We start from the raw sequence: 18,191 nt of genomic DNA on the forward strand, positions 1-18,191 counted from the left end.
CTTTGTGTCTTCACTGTCCACTGGAGTAGTACCAGATGATAGGAGGGTGGCAAATGTTATTCCCTTGTTCAAGAAAGGGAATAGGGATAACCATGGGAATTATAGACCAGTCAGTCTTACGTCGGTAGTGGGCAAATTATTGGAGAGGATTCTGAGAGACAGGATTTATGATTATTTGGAAAAGCATGGTTTGATTAGAGACAGTCAGCATGGCTTTGTGAGGAGCAGGTCATGCCTCACCAGCCTTATTGAATTCTTTGAAGATGTGACAAAACACATTGATGAAGGAAGAGCAGTGGATGTGGTGTATATGGATTTTAGCAAGGCGTTTGATAAGGTTCCCCATGGTAGGCTCATTCAGAAAGTGAGGAGGCATGGGATACAGGGAAAGTTGGCTGTCTGGATACAAAATTGGCTGGCCCATAGAAGACAGAGGGTGGTAGTAGATGGAAAGTATTCAGCATGGAGCTCGGTGACCAGTGGTGTTCCACAAGGATCTGTTCTGGGACCTCTGCTCTTTGTGATTTTTATAAATGACTTGGATGAGGAAGTGGAAGGCTGGGTTAGCAAGTTTGCCGATGACACGAAGGTTGCTGGAGTTGTGGATAGTGTGGAAGGCTGTTGTAGGTTGCAACGGGACATTGACAGGATGCAGAGCTGGGCTGAGAAGTGGCAGATGGAGTTCAACCTGGAAAAGTGTGAAATGATTCATTTTGGAAGGTCGAATTTGAATGCAGAATACAGGCTTAAAGACAGGATTCTTGGTAGTGTGGAGGAACAGAGGGATCTTGGGGTCCATGTCCATAGATCGCTCAAAGTTGCCACCCAAGTTGATAGGGTTGTTAAGAAGGCGTATGGTGTGTTGGCTTTCATTAACAGGGGGATTGAGTTTAAGAGCCGCGAGGTTATGCTGCAGCTCTATAAGGCCCTGGTTCGACCACACTTGGAATATTGTGTTCAGTTCTGGTCGCCTCATTATAGGAAGGATGTGGAAGCTTTAGAGAGGGTGCAGAGGAGATTTATCAGGATGCTGCCTGGACTGGAGGGCATGTCTTACGAAGAAAGGTTGAGGGAGCTAGGGCTTTTCTCATTGGAGCGAAGAAGGATGAGAGGTGACTTGATAGAGGGGTACAAGATGATGAGAAGCATAGATAGAGTGGATAGTCAGAGACTTTTACCCAGGGTGGAAAGGGCTATCACCAGGGGGCATAATTTTAAGGTGATTGGAGGAAAGTTTCGGGGAGATGTCAGAGGTAGGTTCTTTACACAGAGAGTGGTGGGTGCGTGGAATGCACTGCCAGCGGTGGTAGTAGAAGCAGATACATTAGGGACATTTAAGCTACTCTTGGATAGGTACATGGATGATAGTAGAATGAGGGGTAGGTAGTTAGTTTGATCTTAGAGTAGATTAAAGGTTCGGCACAACATCGTGGGCCAAAGGCCCTGTACTGTGCTGTACTGTTCTATGTTCTATGTTCTATTCCTGAAGCCCTCCCTCCTACACCAGCTCTGTAGCCACGTGTTCAGCTGCACTCGCTCTCTGTTTCTAGCCTCACTAGCACGTGGCACTGGTATCAATCCTGAGATTACTGTCTTACTCGTCCTGCCTTTTAGCTTCCAACCTAACTCCCTATATTCGCTTTTCAGGTCCTCATCCCTTTTCCTCGCAATGTCATTGGTACCGATGTGTACCACAACATCTGGCTGCTCCCCCTCACCCTTAAAAATCCCGTAGACTCAATCCGAAACATCCCTGACCCTGGCACCTGGGAGGCAACATACCATCCGGGAGTCTCGTTCGCGACCACAGAATCTCCTGTCTGTTCCTCTAACCATTGAATCTCCTATCACTATCGCTCTCCTATTCTCCCCCCTTCCCTTCTAAGCCACAGAGCCAGGCTCAGTGCCAGAGACCTAGCCGCTGTGGCTTTCCCCTAGCAGGTCATCCCCCCCCAACAGTATCCAAAACAGATTACTTATTATTGAGGGGAACGGCCACAGGGAATCCCTGCACTGTGCGCCTATTCCCTTTCCCTCCCCTGACGATCACCCAGCTACCTTTATCCTGTAACTTAGGTGTCACTACTTCCCTATAACTGCTCTCTATCACCCCCTCAGCCTCCTGAATGATCCAAAGTTCATCCAGCTCCAGTTCCAGTTCCCTAACGCGGTCTGTGAGGAGCTGGAGTTGGGTGCACTTCTCACAGGCGAAGTCAGCAGGGACACAAGTGGTGACCCTTACCTCCCACATCCTGCAAGAGGAGCATGCAACTGCCCTAGCTTCCATCCCCTCCGCACTAAATTGACATCAGAGATTTAAAAAAAAGGAAAACCTTACCTTACCAAACCCCCCACACAAGAGTCCTTTTTTTTTGGTTAGAGGTTGAGTGAGTGGGAAAAAACTTGGCAGATGCAGTTTAATGTAGGAAAGTGTGAGGTCATTCACTTTGGTAGGAAGAATCAAAAGGCAGATTATTATTTAAATGGAGAGAGACTCCAATAAAGTGCAGCACAGAGGGATCTGGGTGTTCTTGTGCACGAAATATAAAAAGTTAGCATGCAGGTGCAGCAAGTAATTAAGAGGGCAAATGGAATTTTGGCCTTTATTACTAGGGGGGTTGGAGTTTAAAAATAGGGAAGTTTTGTTACAACTGTACAGGGTGTTGGTGAGGCCGTACCTGGAGTACTGTGTACAGTTTTGGTCCCCGTATTTAAGAAAGGACATACTGACATTGGAGGCAGTTCAAAAGCCATTCACTAGGCTGATTCCTGGGATGAAGGGGTTGACTTATCAAGAACGGCTAAACAGGTTAGGCCTTTATTCACTAGAGTTTAGAAGAATGAGGGGTGATCGTATTGAAACGTACAAGACTCTGAGGTAGAGGCCTGCTACCCGACCTGAACCCAATGGGACCCGACGACATGTGTTAGGCTCGGGTCGGGTCGGGCCCAGTCCAGATTGAGTCAGGTCGGGTCGGGTCGGGCCCAGTCCAGATCGAGTCGGGTCGGGTCGGGCCCAGTCCAGATTGAGTCAGGTCGGGTCGGGTCGGGCCCAGTCCAGATCGAGTTGGGTCGGGTCGGGCCCAGTCCAGATTGAGGCAGGTCGGGTCGGGCCCAGTCCAGATCAAGTCGGGTCGGGTCGGGCCCAGTCCAGATTGAGTCAGGTCGGGTCGGGTCGGGCCCAGTCCAGATCGAGTCGGGTCGGGTCGGGCCCAGTCCAGATCGAGTCGGGTCGGGTCGGGCCCAGTCCAGATCGAGTCGGGTCGGGTCGGGTCAGGCCCAGTCCAGATCGAGTCGGGTCGGGTCGGGCCCAGTCCAGATTGAGTCAGGTCGGGTCGGGTCGGGCCCAGTCCAGATCGAGTCGGGTCGGGTCGGGCCCAGTCCAGATTGAGTCAGGTCGGGTCGGGTCGGGCCCAGTCCAGATCGAGTCGGGTCGGGTCGGGCTGGACACACACGATAAGTGCTCTGCGGGTAAGTATTAAAAATAAAAAAAACTTACCTGAGCTGGGAGCCTGGAATGAAACTGAGTCTGCGCAGATCGAATGGTGTCACAATGACATCATCGTGCATGTGCTGCAGCTTCAGTGTCAGGAAGGTAAGTAAACAGATGGTCGGGTCGGGATCGGGGCAAAATTGGAGGGACTCGGGCCGGGTCAGGCTCGGGTCCGCTGTGGTTCGATTGGGTTCGGGCCGGGTCAGGCTCGGGTCCGCTGTGGTTCAATTGGGTTAGGGCCGGGTCAGGCTCGGGTCCGCTGTGGTTCGATTGGGTCAGGGCCGGGTCAGGGCCGGGTCAGGCTCAGGGCCGCTGTGGTTCGATTGGGTTAGGGCCGGGTCGGGCTCGGGTACGCTGTGGTTCGATTGGGTTAGGGCCGGGTCAGGCTCGGGTCCGCTGTGGTTCGATTGGGTTAGGGCCGGGTCAGGCTCGGGTCCGCTGTGGTTCGATTGGGTTAGGGCCGGGTCGGGCTCGGGGCAGCTGTGGTTCGATTGGGTTAGGGCCGGGTCAGGCTCGGGGCAGCTGTGGTTCGATTGGGTTAGGGCCGGGTCAGGCTCGGGTCCGCTGTGGTTCGATTGGGTTAGGGCCGGGTCAGGCTCGGGGCCGCTGTGGTTCGATTGGGTTAGGGCCGGGTCAGGCTCGGGGCAGCTGTGGTTCGATTGGGTTAGGGCCGGGTCAGGCTCGGGTCCGCTGTGGTTCGATTGGGTCAGGGCCGGGTCAGGCTCGGGTCCGCTGTGGTTCGATTGGGTTAGGGCCGGGTCAGGCTGGTGTCCGCTGTGGTTCGATTGGGTTAGGGCCGGGTCGGGCTCGGGGCCGCTGTGGTTCGATTGGGTTAGGGCAGGGTCGGGCTCGGGGCCGCTGTGGTTCGATTGGGTAAGGGCCGGGTCGGGCTCGGGTCCGCTGTGGTTCGATTGGGTTCGGGCCGGGTCGGGCTCGGGGCCGCTGTGGTTCGATTGGGTTCGGGCCGGGTCAGGCTCGGGGCCGCTGTGGTTCGATTGGGTTCGGTCCGGGTCGGGCTCGGGTCCGCTGTTGTTCGATTGGGTTCGGGCCGGGTCAGGCTCGGGTCCGCTGTGGTTCGATTGGGTTCGGGCCGGGTCAGGCTCGGGTCCGCTGTGGTTCGATTGGGTTCGGGCCGGGTCAGGCTTGGGGCCGCTGTGGTTCGATTGGGTTCGGGCCGGGTCGGGCTCGGGGCCGCTGTGGTTCGATTGGGTTCGGGCCGGGTCAGGCTCGGGTCCGCTGTGGTTCGATTGGGTTCGGGCCGGGTCAGGCTCGGGTCCGCTGTGGTTCGATTGGGTTCGGGCCGGGTCAGGCTCGGGTCCGCTGTGGTTCGATTGGGTTCGGGCCGGGTCAGGCTTGGGGCCGCTGTGGTTCGATTGGGTTCGGGCCGGGTCAGGCTCGGGGCCGCTGTGGTTCGATTGGGTTCGTCCGGGTCGGGCTCGGGTCCGCTGTTGTTCGATTGGGTTCGGGCCGGGTCAGGCTCGGGGCCGCTGTGGTTCGATTGGGTTCGGGCCGGGTCAGGCTCGGGTCCGCTGTGGTTCGATTGGGTTCGGGCCGGGTCAGGCTCGGGTCCGCTGTGGTTCGGTCAGGCTCGGGTCGGGTTCTTTTTCCTGACCTAAATTAGGCCTCTATTCTGAGGGGGCTTGACAGCACAGATGTTGTGAAGATGTTTCCACTAGTGGGGGAATCTTGAACTAGGGGACATAGAGTCATACAGCACAGAAACAGGCCCTTCGGCCCATCGTGTCTGTGCCGGCCATCAAACACCTAACTATTCTAATCCCATTTTCCAGCACTTGGCCCGTAGCCTTGTATGCTGTGGCGTTTCAAGTGCTCATCTAAATACTTCTTAAATGTTGTGAGGGTTCCTGCCTCTACCACCTCTTCAGGCAGTGTGTTCCAGATTCCAATCACCCTCTGGGTGAAAAAAATATTCCTCAAAACCCCTCTAAACCTCCTGCCCCTTACCTTAAATCTATGCCCCCTGGATATTGACCCCTCCGCTAAGGGAAAAAGTTTCTTCCCATCTACCTATCAATGCCCCTCATAATTTTGTATACCTCAATCAGGTCCCCCCTCAGCCTTCTCTGCTCTAAGGAAAACAACCCTAATCTTTTCAGTCTCTCTTCATAGCTGAAATGCTCCAGCCCAGGCAACATCCTGGTGAATGTCCTCTGCACCCTCTCCAGTGCAATCACATCCTTCCTATAGTGTGGTGACCAGAATTGTACACAGTACTCTTTCAGTGATCTATGGACAAGTACACCAAGGTCCCTCTGACCTTCTGTACTTCCTAGGGTCCTACCATCCATTGTATTTTCCCTTGCCTTGTTCGTCCTCCCAAAATACATCAACTCACACTTCACAGGATTAAATTCCATTTGCCACTGCTCTCCTCATCTGACCAGCCCATCAATATCGTCCTGTAATCTAAGGCTTTCCTCCTCACTATTTACGACACCACGAATTTTCGTGTCATCTGCGAACTTACTGATCAAACCTCCTATATTCACGTCTAAATCATTAATGTACACTACAAACAGCAAGGGTCCCAGCACCGATCCCTGTGGTACACCACTGGTCACAGGCTTCCACTCACAGATTTAACCCTCGACCATCACCCTCTGCCTCCTGCCACTAAGCCAATTTTGGATCCAATTTGCCAAATTGCCCTGGATCCCATGAGTTCTGACCTTCTTAACCAATCTCCCATGTGGGACCTTATCAAAAGCCTTACTGAAGTCCATGTAGACTACATCAACTGCTTTACCCTCATCTACACATCTAATCACCTCCTCGAAAAATTCAATCAAGTTAGTTAGACATGATCTCGCCCTGACAAAGCCATGCTGACTTGCCCTGATTAATTCCTGCCTCTCCAAGTGGAGATTAATCCTGTCCCTCAGAATTTTTTCCAATAGTTTCCCAACCACTGATGTTAGACTCACCGGTCTGTAATTACCTGGTTTATCCCTGGTACCCTTCTTGAATAATGGTACCACATTTGCTATCCTCCAGTCCTCTGGTACCTCTTCTGTGGCCAGAGAGGATCAGAAAATTTGTGTCAGAGCCCCTGCTATCTCCTCCATTGTCTCACATAACAGCCTGGGATACATCTCATCTGGGCCTGGGGATTTATCTACTTTTAAGCCTGCTAAAACTGCTAATACCTCCTCCCTTTCAATGCTAATTTGTTTGAGTATATCACAATCCCCTTCCCTGGTCTCTACACCAACACCATCCTTCTCCATAGTGAACACCGATGAAAAGAAATCATTTAAAACCTCACCTATGTCCTCCGGCTCCACACACAGATTGCCACTTTGGGTCCCTAATGGGCCTTACTCTTTCCCTGCTTATCCTCTTGCCCTTAATAGAGAGTCATAGAGTCATAGAGTCGTACAGCATAGAAACAGGCCCCCACCGTGTCCATGCCAACCATAATGCCTGTCTATACTAATCCCACCTGCCTGCATTAATTCCATATCCCTCTATGCCTTGCTCATTCAAGTACCTGTCCAGATTCCTCTTAAATGTCGCTACTGTTCCTGCCTCCACCACCTCCTCTGGCAGTTCATTCCAGCTCATAATATACTTCTAAAACATCTTGGGATTTTCCTTTATCTTGCCCGCCAGTGTTTTCTCATGCCCCCTCTTCGTTCTCCTAATTACTTTTTTAAGTACCCCCCTACACTTTCTATACTCCTCTTGTGCCTCCGCTGTTTTCAAGGCTCTGAATCTGCCATAAGCCTCCTTTTTTTCCCTGATGCAATCCTCTATATCCCTTGATATCCAGGGTTCCCTGGACTTGTTGGTCCTACCCTTCACCTTAACAGGTAAATGTTGGCTCTGAACCCTCACTATTTCCTCTTTGAATGACTCCCACTGGTCTGATGTAGACTTTCCTACAAGTAGCTGCTCCCAGTCCACTTTGGCCAGATCCTGTTTTATTATATTGAAATCGGCCTTCCCCCAATTCAGTATCTTTATTTTCGGTCCATCTTTGTCCTTTTCCATAACTACCTTAAACCTTACAGAGTTATGGTCACTATCCCCAAAATGCTCCCCCACTTCTACCACGTCTGACTTCATTCCCTAGGATTAGGTCCAGTACTGCCCCTTCTCTTGCAGGACTTTCTACGTACTGGCTCAAAAAGCTCTCCTGTATGCATTTTAAGAATTCTGCCCCCTTTAAGCCTTTTGCACTAAGACTATCCCAGTTGATATTGGGGAAGTTGAAATCCCCAATATTACCCTATTATTTTTACACCTCTCTGAGATTTGCCTACATATCTGCTCCTCTATCTCTCCCTGACTGTTTGGAGGCCTGTAGTACACTCCCAGCCAAGTGATTGCCCCCTTTTTGTTTTTAAGTTCTACCCCATATGGCCTCATTTGAGGAACCTTCTAAGATATCATCCCTCTTTACTGCAGTAATTGACTCCTTGATCAACAGTGCGATGCCACCTCCTCTTTTAACCCCTCCCCTGTCACGCCTGAAGATTCAATACCCTGGAATCTTGAGCTGCCAGTCCTGTCCCTCCCTCAACCATGTCTCTGATAGCAATAATATCATATTCCCATGTGCTAATCAACACCCTCAATTCATCTGCCTTACTAGTAAGACTCCTTGCATTAAAATAGATACAATCCAGCCTTGCATTTTTCACTTGTGCCTTAACAGGTCTATATTTGCTCTGCCTTCCAGACTGACTCAGTTTCTTTTCTATATTTGACTGTGCATCACCCCCTACTGTAACTCCACTCTGTATCCCATCCCCCTGCCAAATTAGTTTAAACCCCCCCAACAGCACTAGCAAACCTCTCAGCCAGGATGTTGATCCTGTTCCGGTTCAGGTGCAACCCGTCTGACTTGTACAGGACCCACCTTCGCCAGAAACAGACCCAGTGATCCAGGAGACTAAAGCCCTCCCTCCTGCACCATCTCTTCAGCCATGCATTCATCTGCTCTGTCTTCCTATTCCTATACTCACTAGCATGTGGCACCGGGTGTAATCCAGAGATTACAACCTTTGAGGTCCTGCTTTTTAATCTACCTAGCTCCCTATATTCCTCTTGCAGGCCCTCATCCCTCTTTCTAACTATGTCGTTGATACCAATGTGAACCACGACCTCTGACTGTTCACCCTCCCCTTTCAGAATGACCTGCAGCTGCTCCGTGATATCTTTGACCCGAGCAGCAGGGAAGCAACATACCATCCTGGAGTCATGTTTGCGGCCACAGAAACGCCTATCTGTGCGCGTTATAATAGAATCCCCTATCACGAGAGCTCTCCCACTCTTTTTCCTCTCCTCCTGTACAGTTGAGCCTCCCATGGTGCCACAGACCTGGCTCTTGCTGCATTCCCCTGAGAAGCTATCTCCCCCAACAGTATTCAAAGCGGAAAATCTGATACAGTGGGAGATGGACCCAGGGGACTCCTGCACTACCTGCCTAGTTCTTCTACTCTGCCTGGCGGTCACCCATTCCCTTTCTGCCTGAGCAGCGGTGTGACCACCTCCATGTATGTGCTATCCACGAGGATCTCAGCCTCGCGGATGCTCCATAGTGTCCTCAGCTATCGCTCCAGATCCGAAACGTGGATTTTGAGTAGCTGCAGCTGGAGACACTTCCTGCACACGTGTTTGCCCTGTACACTCGAAGTGTCCCTGACTTCCCACATTGCACAGGAGGGGCACTCCATGCTGCCGAGCTGCCCTGCCATGATTACCCTTAATTTACTCCCTTAAATTACTCAAAAATTAGAGACTATTTACACTAGGGGCCTTGATTCCCTAAAAAATACTACTTTCTGAATAGAAAAAAGTAATGATTACTATTAATTGTTAATAAATTATACTAATTAAAAAAAAACACACTTTAGTACTACTAGCCTTATCACTTACAAGGTAGGTTTTGAGTTTTCTTTTTAAAAAAAGAACTTTCTCTCCCCTGATTTTTTGAAGCTATTTACAGACACTAACAGCTGTTACTTACCCAACCAATCAGCTTACAGATTTCCCATGATGTCACTGTAAGTCTGTTTTTCCTCTTTTGAAACTCAGCGCGCGGAGACACAGACAGAGCCTGCTGACTGCCTCCGCCCCTCCGGATCTGCCTCCGCCACTCCGGATCTGCCTCCGCCACTCCGGATCTGCCTCCGCCACTCCGGATCTGCCTCCGCCACTCCGGATCTGCCTCCGCCCCTCCGGATCTGCCTCCGCCCCTCCGGATCTGCCTCCGCCGCTCCAGTCCAAGGTAAGTCATAAGGGGACACTCATTTAAAACTGAGATGCGAAGGAATTTCTTCTCTCAGAGGGTAGTGAATGTCTGGAATTCTCTACCCCATAGAGTTGTGGAGGCTAGATCACTGAAAGTATTTGAAGAGGAGGTAGATAGATTTTTGAAATATCAGGGAGTTGAGGGTTATGAGGAGCTGGGACGAAAGAGGAGCTGAGGTCTGGGACAGATCAGCCATGATCTGATTGAACGGCGGGGCAGGCTTGAGGGGCCGAATGGCCTACTCCTGCTCCTATTTCTTATGTTCTTATGTACACCACATCAAAAGCATTGCCCTCATCAACCCTCTCTATTACCTCCTCAAAAAAGTACGGTAAGTTAGTTAAACATGGTTTTCCCTGAAGAAATTTTGTCCATGTGACTATTGATTTTGTCCCAAATTATTTTTCCTAGAAGTTTTCCCACCACTGAAGTTAAACTGACCGGCCTGTAGTTGCTGGGCTTTACACCCTTTTTTGAACAAGGGTGTAATGTTTGCAATTCTCCAGTCCTCTGGCACCACCCCCGAGTCTAAGGAAGACTGAAAAATCATGGTCAGTGTCTCTGTGATTTCCATCCTCACTTCCCTCAGTATCCTTGGATGCATCTCATCCGGCCCTGGTGCTTTATCCATTTTAAGTACAGACAGTCTATCTAATAAAAGCAAAATACTGCAAATGCTGGAAATCTGAAATAAAAACAAGAAATGCTGGAACCACTCAGCAGGTCTGGCAGCATCTGTGAAAAGAGAAGCAGAGTTAACGTTTCGGGTCAGTGACCCTTCTTCGGAACTGACAAATATTAGAAAAGTCACAGGTTATAAGCAAGTGAGGTGGGGGTGGGGCAAGAGATAACAAAGGAGAAGGTCTAGATTGGACAAGGCCACCTAGCTGACCAAAAGGTCACGGAGCAAAGGCAAACAATATGTTAATGGTGTGTTGAAAGACAAAGCATTAGTACAGATTAGGTGTTAACGGGCTGAATATTGAACAGCAGCAAGTGCAAACATGAAAAAAAACAGTGCGTAAGCAAACTGAACAAACTAAGATGAAAGGAAGTAAATGCAAAAAAAAAGGTTGTAAAAAATGTAAAAAAGAAGAAAAAAAAAGAAAAAACAACTAAAAATGAAATTTTACTTACATTTTTAGTTGTTTTTTCATTTTTTCTCTTTATTCTTCTTTCTTTTTTACATTTTTTACAACTTTTTTTTGGCAGTCTCTCTCCATTTAAATAACACACAGAGTGGTGCAGTCTCTCTCCATTTCAATAACACACAGAGTGGTGCAGTCTCTCTCCATTTAAATAACACACAGTGTGGTGCAGTCTCTCTCCATTTAAATAACACACAGAGTGGTGCAGTCTCTATCCATTTAAATAACACACAGAGTGGTGCAGTCTCTATCCATTTAAATAACACACAGTGTGGTGCAGTCTCTCTCCATTTAAATAACACACAGAGTGGTGCAGTCTCTCTCCATTTCAATAACACACAGAGTGGTGCAGTCTCTCTCCATTTAAATAACACACAGTGTGGTGCAGTCTCTCTCCATTTAAATAACACACAGTGTGGTGCAGTCTCTCTCCATTTAAATAACACACAGAGTGGTGCAGTCTCTATCCATTTAAATAACACACAGTGTGGTGCAGTCTCTCTCCATTTAAATAACACACAGAGTGGTGCAGTCTCTCTCCATTTAAATAACACACAGAGTGGTGCAGTCTCTATCCATTTAAATAACACACAGTGTGGTGCAGTCTCTCTCCATTTAAATAACACACAGAGTGGTGCAGTCTCTCTCCATTTAAATAACACACAGAGGGGTGCAGTCTCTATCCATTTAAATAACACACAGAGTGGTGCAGTCTCTCTCCATTTAAATAACAGACAGAGTGGTGCAGTCTCTCTCCATTTAAATAACACACAGAGTGGTGCAGTCTCTATCCATTTAAATAACACACAGAGTGGTGCAGTCTCTATCCATTTAAATAACACACAGAGTGGTGCAGTCTCTCTCCATTTAAATAACACAGAGTGGTGCAGTCTCTATCCATTTAAATAACACACAGAGTGGTGCAGTCTCTATCCATTTAAATAACACACAGAGTGGTGCAGTCTCTATCCATTTAAATAACACACAGAGTGGTGCAGTCTCTCTCCATTTAAATAACACACAGAGTGGAGCAGTCTCTACCCATTTAAATAACACACAGAGTGGTGCAGTCTCTATCCATTTAAATAACACACAGAGTGGTGCAGTCTCTCTCCATTTAAATAACACACAGAGTGGTGCAGTCTCTATCCATTTAAATAACGGACAGAGTGGTGCAGTCTCTCTCCATTTCAATAACACACAGAGTGGTGCAGTCTCTCTCCATTTAAATAACACACAGAGTGGTGCAGTCTCTCTCCATTTAAATAACAGACAGAGTGGTGCAGTCTCTCTCCATTTAAATAACACACAGAGTGGTGCAGTCTCTATCCATTTAAATAACACACAGAGTGGTGCAGTCTCTCTCCATTTCAATAACACACAGAGTGGTGCAGTCTCTCTCCATTTAAATAACACACAGAGTGGTGCAGTCTCTCTCCATTTAAATAACACACAGAGTGGTGCAGTCTCTCTCCATTTCAATAACACACAGAGTGGTGCAGTCTCTCTCCATTTAAATAACACAGAGTGGTGCAGTCTCTCTCCATTTAAATAACACACAGAGTGGTGCAGTCTCTCTCCATTTCAATAACACACAGAGTGGTGCAGTCTCTCTCCATTTCAATAACACACAGAGTGGTGCAGTCTCTCTCCATTTAAATAACACACAGAGTGGTGCAGTCTCTCTCCATTGAAATAACACACAGAGTGGTGCAGTCTCTCTCCATTTAAATAACACACAGAGTGGTGCAGTCTCTCTCCATTTCAATAATACACAGAGTGGTGCAGTCTCTCTCCATTTCAATCACACACAGAGTGGTGCAATCTCTCTCCATTTAAATAACACACAGAGTGGTGCAGTCTCTCTCCATTTAAATAACAGACAGAGTGGTGCAGTCTCTCTCCATTTAAATAACACACAGAGTGGTGCAGTCTCTATCCATTTAAATAACACAGAGAGTGGTGCAGTCTCTCACCATTTAAATAACACAGAGTGGTGCAGTCTCTCTCCATTTAAATAACACACAGAGTGGTGCAGTCTCTCTCCATTTAAATAACACACAGAGTGGTGCAGTCTCTCTCCATTTCAATCACACACAGAGTGGTGCAGTCTCTCTCCATTTAAATAACAGACAGAGTGGTGCAGTCTGTCTCCATTTAAATAACACACAGAGTGGTGCAGTCTCTCACCATTTAAATAACACAGAGTGGTGCAGTCTCTCTCCATTTCAATAACACACAGAGTGGTGCAGTCTCTCTCCATTTCAATCACACACAGAGTGGTGCAATCTCTCTCCATTTAAATAACACACAGAGTGGTGCAGTCTCTCTCCATTTAAATAACAGACAGAGTGGTGCAATCTCTCTCCATTTAAATAACACACAGAGTGGTGCAGTCTCTATCCATTTAAATAAGAGACAGAGTGGTGCAGTCTCTATCCATTTAAATAACAGACAGAGTGGTGCAGTCTCTATCCATTTAAATAACACAGAGAGTGGTGCAGTCTCTCACCATTTAAATAACACAGAGTGGTGCAGTCTCTCTCCATTTAAATAACACACAGAGTGGTGCAGTCTCTCTCCATTTCAATAACACACAGAGTGGTGCAGTCTCTCTCCATTTCAATCACACACAGAGTGGTGCAGTCTCTCTCCATTTAAATAACACACAGAGTGGTGCAGTCTCTCTCCATTTAAATAACACACAGAGTGGTGCAGTCTCTCACCATTTAAATAACACAGAGTGGTGCAGTCTCTCTCCATTTAAATAACACACAGAGTGGTGCAGTCTCTCACCATTTAAATAACACACAGAGTGGTGCAGTCTCTCTCCATTTAAATAACACACAGAGTGGTGCAGTATCTCTCCATTTCAATAACACACAGAGTGGTGCAGTCTCTCTCCATTTAAATAACACACAGAGTGGTGCAGTATCTCTCCATTTCAATAACACACAGAGTGGTGCAGTCTCTATCCATTTATATAACACAGAGTGGTGCAGTCTCTCTCCATTTAAATAACACACAGAGTGGTGCAGTCTCTATCCATTTAAATAACACACAGAGTGGTGCAGTCTCTCTCCATTTAAATAACACACAGAGTGGTGCAGTATCTCTCCATTTCAATAACACACAGAGTGGTGCAGTCTCTCTCCATTTAAATAACACACAGAGTGGTGCAGTATCTCTCCATTTCAATAACACACAGAGTGGTGCAGTCTCTCTCCATTTAAATAACACACAGAGTGGTGCATTCTCTATCCATTTAAATAACACACAGAGTGGTGCAGTCTCTCTCCATTTAAATAACACACAGAGTGGTGCAGTCTCTATCCATTTAAATAACACACAGAGTGGTGCAGTCTCTCTCCATTTCAATAACACACAGAGTGGTGCAGTCTCTCTCCATTTCAATAACACACAGAGTGGTGCAGTCTCTCTCCATTTAAATAACACACAGAGTGGTGCAGTCTCTCTCCATTTAAATAACACACAGTGGTGCAGTCTCTCTCCATTTAAATAACACACAGAGTGGTGCAGTCTCTCTCCATTTCAAAACACACAGAGTGGTGCAGTCTCTCCATTTAAATAACACACAGAGTGGTGCAGTCTCTCTCCATTTAAATAACACACAGTGGTGCAGTCTCTCTCCATTTAAATAACACACAGAGTGGTGCAGTCTCTCTCCATTTAAATAACACACAGAGTGGTGCAGTCTCTCTCCATTTAAATAACACACAGAGTGGTGCAGTCTCTCTCCATTTAAATAACACACAGAGTGGTGCAGTCTCTCCATTTAAATAACACACAGAGTGGTGCAGTCTCTCTCCATTTAAATAACACACAGAGTGGTGCAGTCTCTCTCCATTTAAATAACACACAGAGTGGTGCAGTCTCTCTCCATTTAAATAACACACAGAGTGGTGCAGTCTCTCTCCATTTAAATAACACACAGAGTGGTGCAGTCTCTATCCATTTAAATAACACACAGAGTGGTGCAGTCTCTCTCCATTTAAATAATACACAGAGTGGTGCAGTCTCTCTCCATTTAAATAACACACAGAGTGGTGCAGTCTCTCTCCATTTCAATAACACACAGAGTGGTGCAGTCTCTCTCCATTTAAATAACACACAGAGTGGTGCAGTCTCTATCCATTTAAATAACACACAGAGTGGTGCAGTCTCTATCCATTTAAATAACACACAGAGTGGTGCTGTCTCTATCCATTTAAATAACACACAGAGTGGTGCAGTCTCTATCCATTTAAATAACACACAGAGTGGTGCAGTCTCTATCCATTTAAATAACACACAGAGTGGTGCAGTCTCTATCCATTTAAATAACACACAGAGTGGTGCAGTCTCTCTCCATTTCAAAACACACAGAGTGGTGCAGTCTCTCCATTTCAATAACACACAGAGTGGTGCAGTCTCTCTCCATTTAAATAACACACAGAGTGGTGCAGTCTCTCTCCATTTCAATGACACACAGAGTGGTGCAGTCTCTCTCCATTTAAATAACACACAGAGTGGTGCAGTCTCTCTCCATTTCAATAACACAGAGTGGTGCAGTCTCTCTCCATTTAAATAACACACAGAGTGGTGCAGTCTCTCTCCATTTAAATAACACACAGAGTGGTGCAGTCTCTCTCCATTTAAATAACACACAGAGTGGTGCAGTCTCTCTCCATTTAAATAACACACAGAGTGGTGCAGTCTCTATCCATTTAAATAACACACAGAGTGGTGCAGTCTCTCTCCATTTCAATAACACACAGAGTGGTGCAGTCTCTATCCATTTAAATAACACACAGAGTGGTGCAGTCTCTCTCCATTTCAATAACACACAGAGTGGTGCAGTCTCTATCCATTTAAATAACACACAGAGTGGTGCAGTCTCTCTCCATTTAAATAACACACAGAGTGGTGCAGTCTCTCTCCATTTCAATAACACACAGAGTGGTGCAGTCTCTCTCCATTTAAATAACACACAGAGTGGTGCAGTCTCTCTCCATTTCAATAACACACAGAGTGGTGCAGTCTCTCTCCATTTCAATAACACACAGAGTGGTGCAGTCTCTCTCCATTTCAATAACACACAGAGTGGTGCAGTCTCTCTCCATTTCAATAACACACAGAGTGGTGCAGTCTCTATCCATTTAAATAACACACAGAGTGGTGCAGTCTCTCTCCATTTCAATAACACACAGAGTGGTGCAGTCTCTATCCATTTAAATAACACACAGAGTGGTGCAGTCTCTCTCCATTTAAATAACACACAGAGTGGTGCAGTCTCTCCATTTCAATAACACACAGAGTGGTGCAGTCTCTCTCCATTTAAATAACACACAGAGTGGTGCAGTCTCTCTCCATTTAAATAACACACAGAGTGGTGCAGTCTCTCTCCATTTCAAAACACACAGAGTGGTGCAGTCTCTCCATTTCAATAACACACAGAGTGGTGCAGTCTCTCTCCATTTAAATAACACACAGAGTGGTGCAGTCTCTCTCCATTTCAAAACACACAGAGTGGTGCAGTCTCTCCATTTCAATAACACACAGAGTGGTGCAGTCTCTCTCCATTTAAATAACACACAGAGTGGTGCAGTCTCTCTCCATTTAAATAACACACAGAGTGGTGCAGTCTTTATCCATTTCAAAACACATAGAGTGGTGCAGTCTCTCTCCATTAAAATAACACACAGAGTGGTGCAGTCTCTATCCATTTAAATAACACACAGAGTGGTGCAGTCTCTATCCATTTAAATAACACACAGAGTGGTGCAGTCTCTATCCATTTAAATAACACACAGAGTGGTGCAGTCTCTATCCATTTAAATAACACACAGAGTGGTGCAGTCTCTCTCCATTTCAAAACACACAGAGTGGTGCAGTCTCTATCCATTTAAATAACACACAGAGTGGTGCAGTCTCTCTCCATTTAAATAACAGACAGAGTGGTGCAGTCTCTCTCCATTTAAATAACACACAGAGTGGTGCAGTCTCTCTCCATTTAAATAACAGACAGAGTGGTGCAGTCTCTCTCCATTTAAATAACACACAGAGTGGTGCAGTCTCTCTCCATTTAAATAACACACAGAGTGGTGCAGTCTCTCTCCATTTAAATAACACACAGAGTGGTGCAGTCTCTATCCATTTAAATAACACACAGAGTGGTGCAGTCTCTATCCATTTAAATAACACAGAGTGGTGCAGTCTCTATCCATTTAAATAACACACAGAGTGGTGCAGTCTCTATCCATTTAAATAACACACAGAGTGGTGCAGTCTCTATCCATTTAAATAACACACAGAGTGGTGCAGTCTCTCTCCATTTAAATAACACACAGAGTGGTGCAGTCACTCTCCATTTAAATAACACACAGAGTGGTGCAGTCTCTCTCCATTTAAATAACACACAGAGTGCTGCAGTCACTCTCCATTTAAATAACACACAGAGTGGTGCAGTCTCTCTCCATTTAAATAACACACAGAGTGGTGCAGTCTCTCTCCATTTAAATAACACACAGAGTGTTGCAGTCTCTATCCATTTAAATAACACACAGAGTGGTGCAGTCTCTCTCCATTTAAATAACAGACAGAGTGGTGCAGTCTCTCTCCATTTAAATAACACACAGAGTGGTGCAGTCTCTCTCCATTTAAATAACAGACAGAGTGGTGCAGTCACTCTCCACTTAAATAACACACAGAGTGGTGCAGTCTCTATCAATTTAAATAACACACAGAGTGGTGCAGTCTCTATCCATTTAAATAACACACAGAGTGGTGCAGTCTCTCTCCATTTAAATAACAGACAGAGTGGTGCAGTCTCTCTCCATTTAAATAACACACAGAGTGGTGCAGTCTCTATCAATTTAAATAACACACAGAGTGGTGCAGTCTCTGTCCATTTAAATAACACACAGAGTGGTGCAGTCACTCTCCATTTAAATAACACACAGAGTGGTGCAGTCTCTATCAATTTAATTAACACACATAGTGGTGCAGTCTCTCTCCATTTAAATAACACACAGAGTGGTGCAGTCTCTCTCCATTTAAATAACAGACAGAGTGGTGCAGTCTCTATCCATTTAAATAACACACAGAGTGGTGCAGTCACTCTCCATTTAAATAACACACTGAGTGGTGCAGTCTCTATCCATTTAAATAACACACAGAGTGGTGCAGTCTCTCTCCATTTAAATAACACACAGAGTGGTGCAGTCTCTATCAATTTAAATAACACAGAGTGGTGCAGTCTCTCTCCATT

General features: G+C 46.7%; 2 protein-coding genes across 2 annotated transcripts in view; one reads left to right on the forward strand and one right to left on the reverse strand.

The window, feature by feature from the left end:
* aldh18a1 (aldehyde dehydrogenase 18 family, member A1) overlaps positions 1-18,191 on the reverse strand; it is an 875,135-nt gene that overhangs the window by 199,410 nt on the left and 657,534 nt on the right. The window lies entirely within an intron of this gene.
* The window catches only part of LOC137380891 (uncharacterized), a 118,026-nt gene that overhangs the window by 71,479 nt on the left and 28,356 nt on the right, over positions 1-18,191 (forward strand). The window contains exon 5 of the mRNA XM_068053296.1: positions 9,557-9,749. Within this exon, the coding sequence (XP_067909397.1) occupies positions 9,557-9,749 (193 nt within the window). The remainder of the gene's footprint in view (positions 1-9,556; positions 9,750-18,191) is intronic.

Source organism: Heterodontus francisci, chromosome 20 (assembly GCF_036365525.1).
Source record: "Heterodontus francisci isolate sHetFra1 chromosome 20, sHetFra1.hap1, whole genome shotgun sequence".
Classification (NCBI taxonomy): Eukaryota; Metazoa; Chordata; class Chondrichthyes; order Heterodontiformes; family Heterodontidae; genus Heterodontus; species Heterodontus francisci.